The sequence below is a fragment of the Neofelis nebulosa genome, chromosome 4, assembly GCF_028018385.1.
Source record: "Neofelis nebulosa isolate mNeoNeb1 chromosome 4, mNeoNeb1.pri, whole genome shotgun sequence".
Taxonomy (NCBI): Eukaryota; Metazoa; Chordata; class Mammalia; order Carnivora; family Felidae; genus Neofelis; species Neofelis nebulosa.
The window spans coordinates 94,112,756-94,131,404 of NC_080785.1; the positions used below are offsets into that span (position 1 = coordinate 94,112,756).

Consider the following 18,649-nt stretch of genomic DNA (forward strand, 5'->3'; position numbering starts at 1 on the left):
ATACATAGAAACAAACAAACAAACAAACAAGAAAACCAACGTGTTAAAAAATTGAACATTCATTTATTATATATTCAAATATATTATTTCTATTTTTGTTCCTCTTTGAAAATTATAGAGGTAGTACCTATAAATTACACTCTAGGAAAAGAGCTGATCTGATACATGAAAACCTTAAGAAAAGAGATTTAGAAGATGCAGCAAAATGTTGAGGAAAGGGAAAATCATATTCTCTGTCGTGGATGAATAAGATGGAAAGACAGAGGGGTCAGTCCATCCATTCTTGACTGGGTTCATATCTAATGTGATTTTGCTTGTGATTCATCTTTGTTAATATTAGCAGGACCAATTTTTATGTGTTTAAATAGTAAAAAATATAGGCGAGATTTTTAAAGAGGCACAAAGGGAGATTTCTGTAAAAGGTTTTCAGACAGTGAGCTATTATGGATGGGGGATCTACAAAAAAAAAAAAAAATCCTCCTCCCAAACCTGAGATCCGGATTGCAGGTACATATTCTTTCATTCTTCCATATAACGGAGGGAGGGGAGGTGGGCGATGCAGGGGCAGCAGGCTAGGTTCTGGTGCCGGCTCAGCATTCTTGGATTCGCCCCCAGTTTGGTCACAAATGGCAGCGGGATCCTTGGAGAGGTGGGTGACTGTGTCCCAGTCGCTTGGGTGGGCGACATTGACAAGGAGCTAACTTGCTAGAGCAACTGGGGGTCCCTGAGGGGTAGGGATGTTAGGTCCCTGTGGGATTTCTATGCTGAAAGATGTGTAAAGATATTTGTATTGCTTATTTGATTCCAAAATAACCAGTAGGAAAGAATGAGCAAAAACTTGATAAACTTGTCATTTTGTCGGAAGGTGATTCTTATCCGGTACCAACACATTTACCTGTGCAGACATAATCGGGAATGTCATACACTGGGTTTGTTTCTTTCTAAATTCAGGCTAGTAAATGTATTCATTCTTCATTAGCCTTAGAGAGGAATTTTTTTCCTGGATGAGGGAGAACATCTCACAGGGATTTTTTGAGCCCGCAGCATCTTGTCAGAAAGTTTTCAAAGAATTTTCACAATGCTGGTAAAGCATTGGAAAAATGAAGAAAAAATGATATATTATGGTTTCCTTAGTGGTTTTGATCACAGGCACGAATAAATTCATAAACTGAAAGGGAATTTTCCGGTCCTCTTTTTTCCAACTGACTATCTACTCTGTGTTAATTGCATCAATCCAATTAAAAAATAGTGACACAGTTATAATTCATGAGGTCCTAAAAATATGTTTTTAGGAGAGAGAGGTGCAGACAAAAATGTGAACTTTGAATCTGAATCTGTCATGTTGTGTATAATTATCCTTCAACCAATAAATTTTGTTTCACTGGTCATTGTTTTCTTAAAATTATAAAAGAATACATGTCTAAAATGAAAAAAATTGGAAAAGAGAAAAAATAAAGAAAAAATTGAAATCTCATAGCAACACTTATTACTGTTAACATTTGCTATATTTCCATTCATTCGTTCTGTCAACGTAACAACTATTTCAAGTGGATGTGGTTAGAACTAAATGAAATTAAATATGGAATTAGCTCCGTATAGGTTGGGACATGGTCAGTAATAAGAAAAAAGCCAATTCTTCAGAATTCCAATTACCACCCACTGCAGTTCTGCATAGAATCAGGAGTACTAAAGCAAAACAAAATCGAGACCATCACATTACTTGATAAGGTTAGTATAAGGTAAAGCAAAACAAAATCGAGACCATCACATTACTTGATAAGGTTAGTATAAGACCATTTCTGAAAATAATAATTTTTTAATAGAAGTTTTGGGAATAGTGCCACATTGTTTCTAAATTCAAGGCGCTGTAAATAATTTGGTAGTGCAGCTTTAAACATTGTTCTACTCAAAATCTTGGATTGGTTCAAATGTAAGAGCAAGATGATCTACAAAATCAGAAATCAAGGAGAAGAACTTCAGTATCAGAAGCGGGTATGGGATCTGATTTGAAGCTAAAAGTTCAACTTGATAGATTGTGAAGTATGCATGAAAATGGATTCTCATTCAAACAAATGACAGTGTATTGTTTTTAAAAAATTCCAAGTTTTAAATCAGGCTATGCCACTTAGTAGTTACGACTTTGGGCAAGTTACATGACTGCTTGAACCTCTTTTCCCATGGAAAGTAAGAAAATAAGTACCGCATAACCCATTGTGGATGAAAAGCCCTGGTAAGCACTAATCCTATTGCAACTTTCCTTTCCTTATACTCTGTTCAGGGCTGCTTCCAAACCACTCAATGTTTGCCTTTCTCTAATAATAGTTTTCGTTGCTATTCCATTTTCCTCCACAGAGGAACCTCCTGTTGAGAACATTTCCCCAAAGCCTACAATTTTTCTTCCTTCAATTGCTGAAAGAAAACTCCATAAGGCTGGAACATATCTTTGTCTTCTTGAGGATTTTTTCCCTGGTGTTATCGAGGTACATTGGAAAGAAAAGAATGGCAAAACAATTCTGGAATCCCAGCAGGGAAACACCATGAAAACTAAGGACACATATATGAAATACACCTGGCTGACCGTGAGTGAAGAGTCAATGGATAAAGAACACAAATGTGTTGTCAAACATGATAGTAATAAAGGAGGGGTTGATCAAGAGATTCTTTTTCCTTCAATAGACAAAGGTACGTACATATAAACATGAATATAACCTCCCAGAACCCCCTTTTTTTAATGAGAATAGCCTACGTTTTCTGTCAAGTCTTAATGGGAAATAAGCAAAAAGAAATGTTTCTTTAATATTGTTGCCTTTAACAGAGGCACAAATATTTCGCTATTACCCCGTAGAATTAAAATAGTATGGGCTTTGGAACATACAAAGATAAAGAAAAATTCACTTAGCCTTTCTCGCCTCACTTTCATCATCTGAAATATGAAGGTCATAATGATGTTTCTGAGGATCACTCTATGGATTAAATGAAACAGTACACATGAAACCACCTAGCAACATTGCCCACCATAAATACTCAAAAGGAGAGTCCACTTTGGATAATCTTACTTGATAAGTAAATTAGAACAATTATACATCTTTCAGGAACGTTCCACTCAGTAGTCAAAGTCCCTCTCACTTCAATCTGATCTACTCAAAGTATAACCCAGAAACGTGAGTTATAGGTGACAAAATGCTGTTCATTTGACAAAGCCAGATTGCAGCTCAACAAATAATGGTAATTTGGCTGCTGAGGTTTTAGTATGGTCTTGGGATTATTAGATTTGAATTTTATATCCCACCATTAGGTGAAACTTGGAAAGTAAGATTGGGTGAAGCTAATGCGTACAAACATTCTCCCATTGTCCACAATGGATGTATTTCTACCACTAGGAAATGCTGCCCAGCAAACGCTTCCTGCTGTCCGAGCGTGTGCCAGGCCTGGGAGGGAGGCGGGATGGACCACTGTCCCCAGGAGGACCACTACGTTAAAGTGAATATCCAGGGTCACTTGTGATTCAGTCATGGTATCTCAAAGGAGTCCCATTTTCCAGAAGCTGGACATATTTATACAGTGTGGGCGGAGCTGAATGTGCTCTGGCCCAGCTGTGATCCAGTAACTCTGTAGACTCAGAAGTCAAGTCCTGAGCATGGACATGACAGACCAGAGCCCCAAAAAGGAACCAGTTTGTGCTTTCCCTGTGGTTAGGCAGGCAATTTTTCAGCAGTGGGGAACAAGCACATAACAGGACATGTGAAGAGCTTTCTGTATACAAGTCTCAATTTCTGAAGTCAGTCTTCATCTTCTTGGGTCTGTTGAAAAGAAAACCACAGACCCCAAATGGTAACACTTAGCTTAAGGCCCCAAATCACTAAAACAAGACTTCATACCTAACCCAAGTGCAATCTCAACCCCCAGAGCAGTAACATTTAATCAGTGAACATGGGAATTTCCTGGTCAGCACTATGAAGTTTCCCAGTTGACCCCTTTCCCCCTTAGGAGAGTTACATTGCCTAGAAAAATGGATTCCTTGCTAATATTTTCCTTTTCTGCACTCCCTGCGCTATTGTTAAAATCTTTTATTCCCTGTGGTCCTTTGGAGCTCCCCTCTACTTGCTAGATCAGATGCTGCCTGATTCATAAATTGATTAATACAGCCATTAGATCTTTAACATTTACTTGGTTGAATTTTTGTTATTTAACAGATTTGGTGTCGGTGACAGGATCTGAAATGGACTTCCAGGGGCGATCGGAGACAAGTACACAACCAGGGGAGGTAACTGTGAGCCCCTTGAGTTCACTGTCCTCCTCACCATTTTCAAGGGCTGTAGGTGAGTTCCTGTTGGTTCTGAGATTCAATCTCTTTGCATTCAGACTCCTGATCTAATTGGCTTTCCTTTACAATGTGGGTCAGCTTGGGCTGGCAGAGGGTTACTGTCAGAGCCCAGTTGAGCTGGCTTCTTTGTCTGGACCCCACTTGAACTGGCATGTTTGCCCAGAGCCCAAGTGAACTGGCAGGGGGGGTCTGTCCAGAGCCAAGGCCCCAAACTTTCTGACCACAGTTTCTTGGATGGAAACCTCAGCAAGTTTCCAGGAGAATTATTGATGGCGCACAAAGAGTCTTCTTGTGGCCAGAAGCCAGTGACATCTCTTGGTTACTGTGCATACGCTAAGGTGCACATAATTATTTTTCTTGCTTCTTATAGATAAAGGCTACTGCTAACAGGGATCAGACACTGAAAAACCCACAAAATTGATGGGCGCAATAAGGACTGTTAGACAAAAAAAGACTGCGAGGCAATTAAAGACTATTAGAATGCTCACCACCTCAACAACATGCCCTTGATAGTATAACTTGGTCAGGGGATAGATTAGACTGGCACCAGTTCACCCATCCACCTCAAGAAAATTTCTGTGCAAAGAGATATCCTTTAAAACACGCGCAATCCCCAATTCCAGGACACATCACTTTTGGATATTAGTTCTGCTCTGAGAAGCCCCAAGTCTTAGCTATTGGGATCCTTACATTCTAAAGGGTCAAGTGCAAGCACCTTCCTGTATACCCGTCTATTTTATGTCTAAAAACTGTAGTCCCAGAAGTTACAGATGTCTAGCAAAAATGGCAAATCTTACTAAGCTTGCCTTGTGTCCTGAGGAACTAGCTTGACAACCATAAGTTGGAGACCCCAAAAACAAAGCCGGACAGAAATGTAGCTACACTTGTGCAGACATACGGCCGGACTGAAGTGTGGGTTAACTCCATTCAAGGCTAGGGTCCTATGGATCTGCTGCCAGCCCTCAGGGCAATTACAGTCTAGAAATACAATAGCGGGGAATTTTCCAACTAGGGATAAGCTCATGTAAGAACTACATTTAAAAGCAAAATTTCTCAAATTAAATAAAATAGGACACTTCTGTTAATGAGCAAGCAGAAGCCTCTGAAAGATTTAAAATTCCAAGGTCGTTTCAATGAAACATTCTTTGGAAAAGGCTAATGAGAAATTAAAGACGGAAGAGGTACTAAAACAAAAAGCTGTCAGACTGACCTAATTCCTCCTCTGCTCTTTGCTCCTTTGAGCAGTCATTCAAGTGTGAATTGGCTTTCCTCTCTGAAAAGACTACACAGTCATATTAATGGCCTTACGGACACCCCCATATCTACCTTCAGAGGAGGGTCCCCAAATGAGGCCCTCCCAGAGTTGAGAAACTGGGTGATTTTCTGACACACTGTTACATTAATTCCCTTAAAGAGCCAAGTGGAAATTCTGATAAATACCAAGGTCTGCTGAAGGGTCCTGGGAAAACTGGCAGAACCAGGAAAGGGTGGGAAGTCTTAGCAGAATCAGTTCTCCTTCTGAATCTCTGCCCACATGCCTGGTCCGGAGAAGATAACAAAATTTCCTGTTGTCCCACCCTTTCCAAATCCACACCCATTGCTTATGGATCCTTTCTCTCCCAGAGACAGCCATTGCCTCCTTGCTGGTATCATCCTGCGTCACTGCTCTTAGCTCTCTGCCTGCCTGGGACGTGCGGCTGTGGGTTCCCTTCCTCTGGCTGTCACTGTGGGTGATCCTGGATCTGGGGAGGGTAATATCCTTAGATAATATTCATCTTACACCCAAGGGGGGTTATTCCGTCTGCCAGAAATATTTAAAACTGTGCACCCAGAGGGAAGGAAGCAAATTGAGGCTCATGTGCTTGGATAGGTTGAATCAAACTATGTTGTCATTTCACGAAAATCCAAGTTTTGAGACACTGAGAGCAGCTGTCCTGACAAATGTGAACAGAACTACAAACGCAGCTGAATTCAGAGCTCCTCTGTCCCTTCACCCACCCTCAAACTTCTCCTAGTTCCAGAAAAAGGCTTATAGATGATTGGCTTTAGGAAAGCAAAGTCCTTCTTGGAGGAACCTGCATTCTTCCTCTGTCCTCAAAGTGATCTATCTTGTCACATCTTTGAAATGTAAACACAGCCCACAAATGCTTGGGACTGAGGGAAACTAAGGGAAAGAGGCCTTTAAAAAAAAATACAAACTGCTAAAGGGTTCTTGTGCCTTAAACCCTGGCTCAGTGTCCTTCGTAATTCCAGGGAGGCACCTGGGTGGTTCAGTCAGTTAAGTGTCAGACTCTTGATTTTGGCTCAGGTCATGTCATGGTTCTTGGGATTGAACTCTGCATCCGGCTCCGTGCTGACTGCACGGACCCTGTTTGGGAATCTCAGTCTCCCCCTCTCTCTCTGCACCTTCTCTGCTCTCTCTCCAAATAAATAAATAAACATTACAAAAAATTCCAGGGACAAATACAAATCTTAACATTTTCTCCATAAACGCCAGTGACTCTAAGGTCTTTGCAGTGATCTGTGTGTCCATAAATATATGTCATCAATGTGAGATCTTTTCCTCTCTGGATAGTGTCTCAGAAAGATAAAAACTAACCCAAATGTGTTTGAACTTCATATGATCTGGGCAAATATCCAGTTGTTGGTTTAAGTAAAATAGACATGTCTTCAGAATTAGCAGCACTAAAATTAAATTATTTCATGTGCCTTGGTTTACATAAGTAGAGTTGATCTCTTACAAAATATTAAAGAAAATAGCTTGAGAGAATGACAGACTTTGTTGTCTCATAAAGTTTTTATGGGTAATTTCAGCAAAAGTGCTAAGAACCAGTAAATTGAATAGATATTTTAAAAATATGTATTTCATTTTAAAAATGAAAAATGTTAAATATATTTTTAAATAGTTTCCCAAGTCTTTTTTTTTTTTTAAACATTTATTTATTTTTGAGACAGAGAGAGACAGAGCATGAACGGGGCGGGGGGGGGGGGGGGGGCAGAGAGAGAGGGAGACACAGAATTGGAAGCAGGCTCCAGGCTCTGAGCCATCAGCTCAGAGTCTGACGCGGGGCTCGAACTCATGGACCGTGAGATCGTGACCTGAGCTGAAGTCGGACGCTTAACCGACTGAGCCACCCAGGCGCCCCTATATAGTTTCCCAAATCTTTTTGGTAAACTAAATCCTTAAAATTTTACAGTGTTAGCTCGAGTGTAAAAATAAATTACATTCATTAAATATCTAGATCTTATCTAGATCATTTCCAAGTAAGAGAAAATGCTAAATTATTAGTTAATGAACATAGGTTTACCAACTTTTGGTTTCCTTATTGCAGAGAAACTGAAAATATACATGGACCTATTCGTAAATGTATTTTGTGCTTTACCGGAAGACTGTTTTATGAAGAAATACACATTTCTAGAACTTTTGAAATGTGTACATTAATTTGCCAATCTAAGAATGCTGGGTAACAATTCACAATTGCTTACATATTAGCTTTCATTAAAAATGAAAGTTTCTGGGGCGCCTGGGTGGCGCAGTCGGTTGGGCATCCGACTTCAGCCAGGTCACGATCTCGCGGTCCGTGAGTTCGAGCCCCACGTCAGGCTCTGGGCTGATGGCTCGGAGCCTGGAGCCTGTTTCCGATTCTGTGTCTCCCTCTCTCTCTGCCCCTCCCCCGTTCATGCTCTGTCTCTCCCTGTCCCAAAAATAAATAAAAAACGTAGAAAAAAAATTAAAAAAAAAAAATGAAAGTTTCTAAGAGTTCAGAATTTTAATAAACGTAATTAAGACCACTGAAAATAATAACAAAAACAACTCTGAATGTAAGGAAAGTAAAATGTGTGTTTTTAGTAAGAAAATTTCTTACTTTTCATACATTTATGAGGAAGGGAAATGTATTTTTTGAGGTATAAAAAAGGACTTTGTCCTAAGGCAAGGCTGGTCATCTAAAGAGGGTAAACTCAGGACAAATTCTGAATTTAAAAGAGAAACTTGTAAAGATTTGTAAAAATGGGATGATTGGGAGCGCCTGGGTGGCTCAGTTGGTTAAGCATCTGACTCTTGATTTTGGCCCAGGTCACTATCTCACGGTCTCGGGATTGAGCCCCATGTCAGGCATGGCAACTGGCTCTATGCTGGGTGTGCTGCCTTCTTGAGATTCTCTCTCTCTCTTGCTCTTTGCCTATCTCCTGCTCATTCTCTCTCTCTCAAAAAGAAAGAAAAAAAGAAAGAAAGGAAGGAAGGAAGGAAAGAAAGAAGGAAGAAAAAAAAGGAAAGGAAAGGAAAGAAAAGAAAAGGAAAGGAAAGAAGAAAGAAAGGGGGGATGTTTGGAAATGAATGTTATGTGTGGTCAGGACTAAAATTGGAATGAAGAATTTTCAAATCAAAAAAAAGCAGGTGGAGCATTAGATTTTCTTTTCTTTATGTCAAAAGGACAAAGGGTTTTGTGGGTCTGTTTCTTTTCTTTGGAGTTTTGGTCTTCTTAGTCTCCTTAACTGGGAACATTCCAAAGGATTTGCTAAACTAATTGGGTATATTTGATAAGCTAAATTACCAGGAAGCATTGTCAAATAAAAATTCATACTAGATGTTCTTTATGTTGTGTTTGTAAGATTGTGGCACATGTAGTTAAAGTCCATTCTGGTTCCACAAAAAAATGGCCCCTCATTGCCAGACGTTTGGTATCCTGATGTTCTTATAACATGGCGCCAGTCTGCTTCTGAATCAGGGCATTGAAGATTATTCAAATTATAAATAGACATCAGCTGAAAGACTTCTATAATAGAACAAAACTGTTTACCGTCAATGTCTAACCTGTCAGGCCCGTAACCCTGGAAAAATTGTTTTTGTCTCCAGAAGCTTCAGACCTCCTCCCTGGGGACACTTTGAACACTTGCAGCTTCACTTTACACAGCTACCACTTAGTGTGGCTTGTTAACATGCGCTTGTTACTGTTTGTACATTTTCTGGAAGGGTTAAAGCCTTTCCCTGCTGAGAGGCTGATGCCCTCACTGGGGTAAAGACAGTGTTGAAAATGGGTATCCCCCTTGGGGCACATCTTCTGTGCGCTCCAGGGACCAAGGCTCCTACTTCACCAGGCAACTCATAGGCGCCTTCAGGAAAACCTTGTCCACTTCTTGGAAAGCTCTCGGTGTACAATCTTCTGCTGATCCTTGTGTCTCATGCTAGTCAGACCAGCTACTGTCTCCAATGTCTTATGCTCAAGCCGGTCATCAACAGGTTACAGAAGCTTTCCTGAATCGTAATTAAAAGGATCCTGTCGGTCACAGTTTACAGCCTGATGATTAGGTATTTTAGACACATCATCAGAGTAAGAGAGCCACTGAACTCCAGTAGAAGAGGGACCTTACCGATTGCTCCTGCTGTAACACTCAGGTGCACATCACACAGCTACAGAAGTCTCCACCTGTCACTGGGTCCTGCACAGACACTGGACATCTCTGAGTCAAACTGAAAGAAAGTGATGTAGCTGACATGCAGGTAGGGTGTTTTTGCCCAAGACAATGGATCAAGATCTCACACTTCAATGTGTGAAACCTTTTCACCTTCTTTTCTTTCCAACGAACGGCCTGGAAAGATAACTCTCTCATCTGTATCTCCCAGGTCACAGCCAAGGGGGGTGAACTCTGGAATTGAGAGCAGCCTTTTATTTCCAGCTGGGAGAAAATCTAACACTGGTCTTAACTTTTCTCAAGCTAAATAAGACATCTCATTGGTTGACGTCCCTCAGTTTACATCCTGAGTTAGAAGGGACCTCCCAGGAAGCTTTCATGACCAGGATTCACTCCTTTGGCTGGGCCTTACTTCCCTGGTCAGGGATCAATGTAAGGGAGATGTGTTCAAGACCTTCTGTTTCATTCTGAAAATTGGTGCAGAATCTCTTACTAAAGCAATGGCTGCCCAACAAAAATCCTTAGACTCTGGCCAAAGTAATTCTTGAAAATAAGATAGCCCTTGATGATCTCTTAGCTGAGCAAGGTTGGGTCTGTGCTGTAGTCAACACTGCCTGCTATTCCCGGATTAACACTTCTGGGGAAGTTAAAACTCAATGATATTCGATCACTGAGCAAGCCACTTGGCCTAAATGAATGATTCCTTCCGCAGGGTCTTTATTACTTATGTGATTTTCATTGCTTTGAGCCTTGGGAAGCATGGCTTCAAATTGCACTCCAAACATGAGGAATTATCCTGTTTATTGTCACAATATGCTGTCTGGTGCCTTATGTTCTCTCAAAAGCTTTAAATGCAAGTTCAGAGCTGGTAACCTGCAAACTAATGATCTCTCTAAGATGAGAATGTCAGAAAAAAAAAAGAAAGAAACAAACAAACAAAGAGAACAGAATGACCAACTCAAAAACTGTAAAGCTGAAGTGGTAACCTGTGAACATTCACAGGCCAAAAGGTTAAGACCTGTGAATATCACAAGAGCAACCACAAAAACTGTGAGAACCTCAGAGAGGTTGCTGAGTGCGGTTAATGCCTTCAATTGTGATCCCTCCGTTAAGTTAAACCGGGAGTCTGATCAAAAGGCAGGGCTGTTAAAAAGAAAACCACAGTCTCAAAATGGCCTCACTCAGCTTAAGGCCCCAAACCAGTAAACCAAGACTTCATCCCTGCCCAGCTGCAGTTTCAACCCCCAGAACTGTAGCCTTAAACCAGGGAACATGGGCATTTCCTGGCTCGCACTAGGGAGTTTACTGATCGACTGCCTCTCTGGTCCCCTTGCCTAAAATAATGTTCTTTGCTAATAATTTCTTTTTCACTCCCTCTCTATCTGAAAAAACTTCCCCACTCCTGCAGCCCTTCCGAGCTCCCCTTTACTTGCTGGATACGATGCTCCCTGATTCATGAATAGATCAGTTAACACAGCCAGTTAGGTCTTTAACACTTATTTGGTTGAATTTTTGTTATTTGACAGATTTTTAGTTCGTCCAATGATCAAACTAGGGCCAAACCTTTGCTTTCACCTGGGTGGTGATGAAGAGCAAATGAAATTATCTTGATGACAATCCCTGCTATTGGAAACATGATATGGATGATTTTTTTCATATATTTATTGCATTTATGTATATTCTTTCCTAAAACTTAACTAAAGTAAGATCACATAGACAGCCATAACCTTTTATGGCTAAGAAACAGGCAGGAACCAAATGAGCAAAGCATAAATTTAACGTAACCACTGGGCTGAAGTGTCCTGTGAGGTTTCGATTTTCTAGTGATCAGAGAAATGTAAAATGTATTTTAAGTTCCACAGTGATGATTACGGTAAGGGAGAAGTAAGGATGAGGACATTTCTGTTAATGCAATTCTAGAAAATTTCTATTGCTGTTTCTTGGAAATTTTTTGCTTGTTGTTTTTGTTTTTGATTAAAGTTTATATATTTTTTACGGTTTTTTTAACTTTTATTATTGAGAGACAGACACAGAGCATGAGCAAGGGAGGGGTAGAGAGATGGAGGGACACAGAATCTGAAGCAGGCTCCAGACTCCAAGCTGTCAGCACAGAGCCTGACATGGGGCTCAAACTCACAAACTGCGAGATCATGACCTGAGCTGAAGTCAGTCGTTTAACCAACTGAACCACCCAGGTGCCCCAAAGCTTGTATATTTTTATATGTATACATACACATGAAAGCACAAAAGAATGAAGTGATTCTGAACAGAGATTAAACTCATCTTGTCCACGTTTTCGACCAACCTGGATTGAGAAAGAGCACCTAGGACACGCACACACAAATTTATTATGAAAATTGTTACCTTACTGTCTTTATGTCGATCAATGCAGGGTAACAGATTTTATTTATCTTTTTTTACCTTTTCATTTGAGTTTCTGTTAGTTAACATACAGTGTTACATTAGTTTCAGGTGCACAATATGATGAATAAAATCATTGTATGGAAAAGAAAGAGATTTTTAAAGCACTTTAAAGTCAGCTCTTGAGGATTTTTTAACATTAAACATAATTATACTAACATTTTCCTTCTTGGAGATTTTTCCCAAAGCCTATACCTCAAATCCATTTTTTTTTTAATTTCAAGGTTTTATTTAAATTCTAGTTAGCTAAAATATATGGTAAAATTGGCTTCATGACTAGAATTTAGTGATTCATCACTTACATACAACACCCAGTGCTCATCACAAGGTCACTTTTCAATGCCCATCACCCATTTCCCCATCCCGCTCCCACCTCCCTCCATCAACCCTCAGTTCCTTCTCTATGGTTGACAGTCCTTTATGGTTTGATGGTTTGCTTCTCTCTCTCTCTCTCTCTCTCTCTCTCTCTCTTTTCCCTTTCCATACGTTCATCTGTTTTGTTTCTTAAAGTCCACATATGAGTGAAATCATCTGGTATTTGTCTTTCTCTGACTGACTTATTTCACTTAGTATAAATACACTCTAGTTCCACCCATGTCGTTACAAATGGTAAGATTTCATTCTTTTCGAAGGCTGAGTAATATTCCATAGTGTGTTTGTGTGTGTGTGTGTGTGCGTGTGTGTATACATCTTCTTTATCCATTTGTCAGTCAATAGACATTTGGGCTCTTTCCATACTTTGGCTATTGTCGATAGCACTGCTATAAACGTTGGGGTGCATGTGCCTCTTCGAATCAGTATTTTTGTGTCCTTTGCCAAACTCATTTTTTAAGAGTGCACCAAAATATGATTGTATGGAGTGCATAAAATTGCATACCAGAACCATGTATGTGTGGACAAGAACACATCAATTAGAAAAAAGATAAACTAGTGGCACCTGGGTGGCTCAGTCAGTTGAGCGACCAATTTTGGCTTAGGTCATGATCTCATGGTCTGTGAGTTAGAGCCCCGCATTGGGCTATATGCTGACAGCTCAGAGCCTGGAGTCTGCTTTGGGTTCTCTGTCTCCCTCTCTCTCTCTCTGCCCCTCCCCTGCTCACTCTCTGTCTCTCTGTTTCCCAAAAATAAATGAAAAATTTTTTTTAAATTAAAAAATAAGATGGACTAAAACGGCCTTTCAACTCTTTGTTCCTCTATCCAATAGTCCCTTATCTTTTTAACAAATTTTGTCCTTGTACATATGTTGTACTATTTTTTTTTAACACCGTAGATAAATACAACCCTCACCTCAGGTTTTATACATCCAGACAGCTATTAATGTGATTTGGCCTATCATTCTATCCCTGCAAGGAAGTGCACTGAAATGCTGAACTTCTACAATTAAAAGGTCATTTGCTAAGAGTAATTAAGACACTGGAAGAGATGATGTAGGAGAGTCCACAATGGTGCAGTTATGTTCTGTTTCTCTTTTTTTATAAGCTTATTTATTTATTTTGAAAGACACAGAGAGCAAGAGGCAGGGGGGTTGGAGAGAGAGAGAGGGAGAGAGAGAATCCCAAGCAGGCTCTGTGCCAAACTCAGGAATGGTGAGATCATGACCTGAGCTGAAACCAAGAGTCGGACACTTAGCCAACTGTGCCACACCAGTGCCCCGGAGTTATGTTCTATTTCTATGGATTGTTTTACAAGATACTTTCCACACACTCTAGCTCGTCTAAACCCCCAGAGTGTCCTCTGAGTGCTGGCTCCGCTGGTGACTGGTATGACTCTCAGAAAGTTCCTTACATTCTCTAAGCCTTATCTCTTTGTGTGCAACACGGAGTCCTCCACGTTAAGTTCACATCAGTGTCACTGGGGGATCGGATGAGACAATGCATGTGAACCTTTCATATAGTGCCTGGCACAGTAATAATCACTCAATAGGTATTGACTTTCATCAGCATTGCTGTCATGTCCGTAAACACCTCCACTCCAGAAAATCGAGTGCCGGATCTGGGGATAGTGGGGCATGTATGCTTTGAAAGGTAGGGCTGCTTTCTTTCCTTAGACAGGAAATCCACCTAAACCAGACTTCTTCCAACGTGTAAGATTCTACTGTGGTTTCTAGTGTCTACAAATTTACTTTGGTAGCAACACTTCGTGTCAACAGTGGGTGCTGATGACCATATAGCACCCACTGTTTCTGGTTATTTTTCCATTCAATGAGTATTTACAGAATACCTACTTTGTGGCAGGCATTGTAGCTAGGAGATACAAGCACAAAAGGAAAACACGACAGTCTTAAAAAGGACCCTCTAGTTGTGAGAAAAAAAGATACAAATCCATCATTCATGAACTTCAGCATGTTCATGTGCAGAAATACAACATATGAATTGATCTACTGAATTACATAGAATCAGTCCAACCGTTTCTGGAATTTCAGGGCTCATACTTGTAATTCCTCTCTCCTCTCTGTTGACAAATTGCATCTATCTATCCATCCATCCATCCACAATACACACACGTGTCAAATAATGGATATGAACAATGGAATAATACTTGTTCTCATTTCTTTTAGATCTCACTGCTATTCACTCTACAGAAGCTTCTCTGAAGGATGAAAATGGTAAGTTTTTCTATATGTTTGCCTTTATGTTATGCTATAGCATTTTTTCCCCCTGATCAACTTACATTTTGAACTTCCCTGGCTTCAGATAGAAACCTCACATTGGCAGGATCTTGCAAAAAGACTGAGTGATATTTTAAGTCAACCCATCATTTCCCAGGGGTTGTCTTCACACAGTACATCCTGGCTTGGGAATGAGAGGACTATAAATTAGGAGTGCAACAAGGGCCTCTGAAGTATTTCAACAATGGATTGCATTCATTTCTGTGGCCTTTGTTTCTAATGACTGAGGACATCAGCTTGCTTCTAGATTTCTTGTTTTGAGTCTTTGCTCTTGCTTGTAGTCAATAACATGAACTAACACAGAGAGGTTATTGTACAGAAGGCATGGTGTGCCCTGGAAGTACATTTTGTCTGATTCTTTTAATACTCGCTATGAAGGATTTTATTACCACTTTACACATTATGGCAATGAGCTAAATTAATTAAGTCCCTTGAACAATGCCACACAGAGAGATCGGGGGCTTCAACTAAGAGCATCTGAATCAAGAGCTCATACACTTACTCAGTTTTTATTCTTCCTCTAAATCCCAAAGCCAAGGCCTTGAGACAGGTGCACACATGGGGGCAGGGTGGGGGGATGAGTGCAAGACTTCAAGTGCCACAGACTGACTTTAACTCCAGTCTTTTAATTATTGATTGCATGAATGTGGGTACATTACTGACATTTTCTAACCCAAGCAGGGATAACACAAATAACACCTAACTGAGTTACTGAAGACATAAGGTCCCATATGTGGAATGTCTAGTATTGGGTGTCTCATTTAGCTGACACATTGTAAGTACTGGTTTCTGGCCCTTTCTCCCAACATATGTACCAAGAAAGTGATGAAGAGCATTGACTCTAGCCCTGCTTGTCTGCCTTCCATGTCCAATATCAAGGGGCCTCTGGACCCTATGTAACATATTACCTGACTAAGGGTAAGGAGTTATGAGCGTATCACCACTTGAGGTCCCTTCCACACCAAGGGGGAATAATTCTGGAGTTCTTAACTCTAGAGATAAAGCATGTAAAGTAAATTTCCATAGGAACAGACTTGGCCTTGTTCGTTGAGTAGTCAGTCTGTCCCACCATCGTTGTCATTAATTATTTCAACATATATTTCTTTCTAAACTTCAAAGGATAATAAAAGCTATTTTCCTACAATATTATAGCTACAATGAGACATTCAAGAAAGACAGGTAAATAAGCCATGACCTCCTAAAGTTTCAGAGATTTTGGATTAACCCCTTTCTTTCTTTTTATATAATGTCCTCTTTACAAAAAACTTTCACCCACCCCACTGTGAACACCACCAAATTTCCAAGGATTCCTAGGAATCTCACTGAATGCACAACATGTAATGGCTAATATCCTTCAAAATAAGCAATTCTTCTTTATATTTGTGCTAATCATTTGACGGGTACTTACTGCATGTGGAGATGCGGAATTACAGTATAGCTGAAAATATTGTTTAAATGTCATGTTGCGGGTACCTACTAATGGTCTAAGATCAGGCAAATTACTTCTCTGTCTTCAATTTATTCATAAAACGGGAATAAGAATAATAATCTCATAGGTTATTGAAAAGTTAAATAAGATTAACATTTTGCGTGGAAATCTCTCAAAGTCAGTGGTGTTTAGTTTGTGACCAATGTATATTGGCTATTATTCTTACTCTGAGACAGAGACGGGGTCAAGAAGCTAAAAGCTATTTATCACCAATGCTTTTTCCCCCCCACTGGATCCATTCATTAAAAATGCAACCTAGGGGCCTCTGGGTGGCTTGGTCGGTTAAGCGTCCGACTTTGGCTCAGGTCATGATCTCACGGTCCGTGAGTTCGAGCCCCGTGTCAGGCTCTGTGCTGACAGCTCAGAGCCTGGAGCCTGTTTCAGATTCTGTGTCTCCCTCTCTCTCTGCCCCTCCCCTGTTCATGCTCTGTCTCTCTCTGTCTCAAAAATAAATAAACGTTAAAAAAAATTAAAAAAAAAATGCAACCTTACCATTCATACTTTGGAAAGTTCTAAGTGAATTTTGCAGAGATTGTTGATTGATTTGACCTGCAAGCTGGATTCTGAGTTGTCTTTGTGGTGGTGGTAGTGCTGACGATGGTGTAGATGTTTTTACAACTGGGTTGTATTGGTGTAGGAGAGTCAATTCAACCCAGATCATTGGAAATGTATAATGTGACCCCACTCCCATTAATAAGTCCTAGCCTTTCAAAAGAGCAGGTGAAATTAATAAATGGTTTCTTTTTAGACGCCCTGTATCTGCATCTTGTGAACAACTCTGCCTACTATACCTACCTCCTGCTCCTCCTCAAGAGCATGGTCTATTCTGCCATTATCACTGTCAATCTTCTTGGGAAACCCACACTCTTTGGTAATGGGAAGAGTTCCTAACACATGGTGGCACAAAAGGTCCACCTTTTTCCATTGGCTGTTACCCCTAAAAGCCAGTAGGCACCTTCCAGTCATGTCCCCTGGGGCTCTTTAACGAGATGACTTCCTTGAAGCCTTTTGATTTACATACGCTGAGGCCTCTATCTTTGTTAATGAATTCTGTACTGTTTTTCATAAAAAGAACAAGTAAAATAATCAAGACTCTACTCTTGTCTCTGTATTCTTTCATTTGGTGTCCTCAAACTGGGAGTCCAAGGTAAGGGACAGCATGACAACCGGGCCTAGAAATTCAGCACTGGTTCTAATCATGTTCAATTCCACATTTCTAATTCTTGCCCTGAGAGAGTCTTTATGATGTCTTCTTTGGGGACACTGGCCAGTGAAGGTGTCCAGGTTATTTCTTCTTCAAAGATCAGCAGATTCAGACTCACTTGGTTTAAGACATTCTGGTGATGACAGTATCACATGTCATGTGACTGGTGGGTGTGTCAGACCTGGACCCGTGTCACACGTGCACCATGTTTCCTGATGTCACAAGAACCGCATGAGAGCTGCACTAACACTGGAAAGGTAGGGTGGTGGAGGGGTTAAGTGTTTGGACTCTGAACCCTAAATGCCTGGGTTTAAATCTTGGGTCTACAGTTACTTGAACTCCCTGTGCCATAATTTGTGCCATTTGTAAAATGGACTTAGAGTGACACATCTCCTGGAGTCGTATGGATGAGATGAGATAATTATGCTGGGCACATGAAGTGGTCAACAGCATTTTCATCTACTGGTGCAGCTCTACTTTAGAAATAATACATACATGCACACACACACACACAAAGTATGACACTCATTTTTATGTGTGTGTACATTTCTACAAACATGGGTATAAAACAAAATGTCCAGGATGTGGTAGGTGGGGAAAAGAATAAATTACTGTTTGTTTTCCTATTTGTGCTAGTGAATGCATTTAAAGTAAAAAATTTTATATCTGAGAATGAAAACAATGTCTCATTTAAAATTGGGGAGGATCGGGGCGCCTCGGTGGCTCGGTCGGTTAAGCGTCCGACTTCGGCTCAGGTCATGATCTCACGGTCTGTGGGTTCGAGCCCCGCATCAGGCTCTGTGCTGACAGCTCAGAGCCTGGAGCCTGCTTCAGATCCTGTGTCTCCCTCTCTCTGTGACCCTCCCCCGTTCATGCTCTGTCAATCTCTGTCTCAAAAATAAATAAACGTTAAAAAAAAAATTTAAAAAAAAAAAAATAAAAAAAAAATAAAATAAAATAAAATTGGGGAGGATCTTTATTTGCAATCAGCTTCCGTTTCTGTGAAACAGCTGCTTTTGAAAAACAAATAGAAGAGCCTCTGTGGAAACAACATAAGATCCACCAGATACAAGAAAGAAGAAATTTAATTTCCATCTACTCCTTGATTCTTTGTAGTTTGATCAGACTTCT

General features: G+C 40.3%; 2 gene segments (V, D, J or C); one reads left to right on the forward strand and one right to left on the reverse strand.

Annotated features, from left to right (window-relative positions):
- LOC131509574 (T-cell receptor gamma chain C region 5/10-13-like) overlaps nt 1-18,649 on the reverse strand; it is a 242,219-nt gene that overhangs the window by 128,779 nt on the left and 94,791 nt on the right.
- On the forward strand, nt 172-17,411 carry LOC131509565 (T-cell receptor gamma chain C region C10.5-like). The segment is given in 5 exon segments: nt 172-507; nt 2,353-2,682; nt 4,194-4,319; nt 14,715-14,762; nt 17,063-17,411. Coding segments are annotated over 5 exon segments (711 nt in total).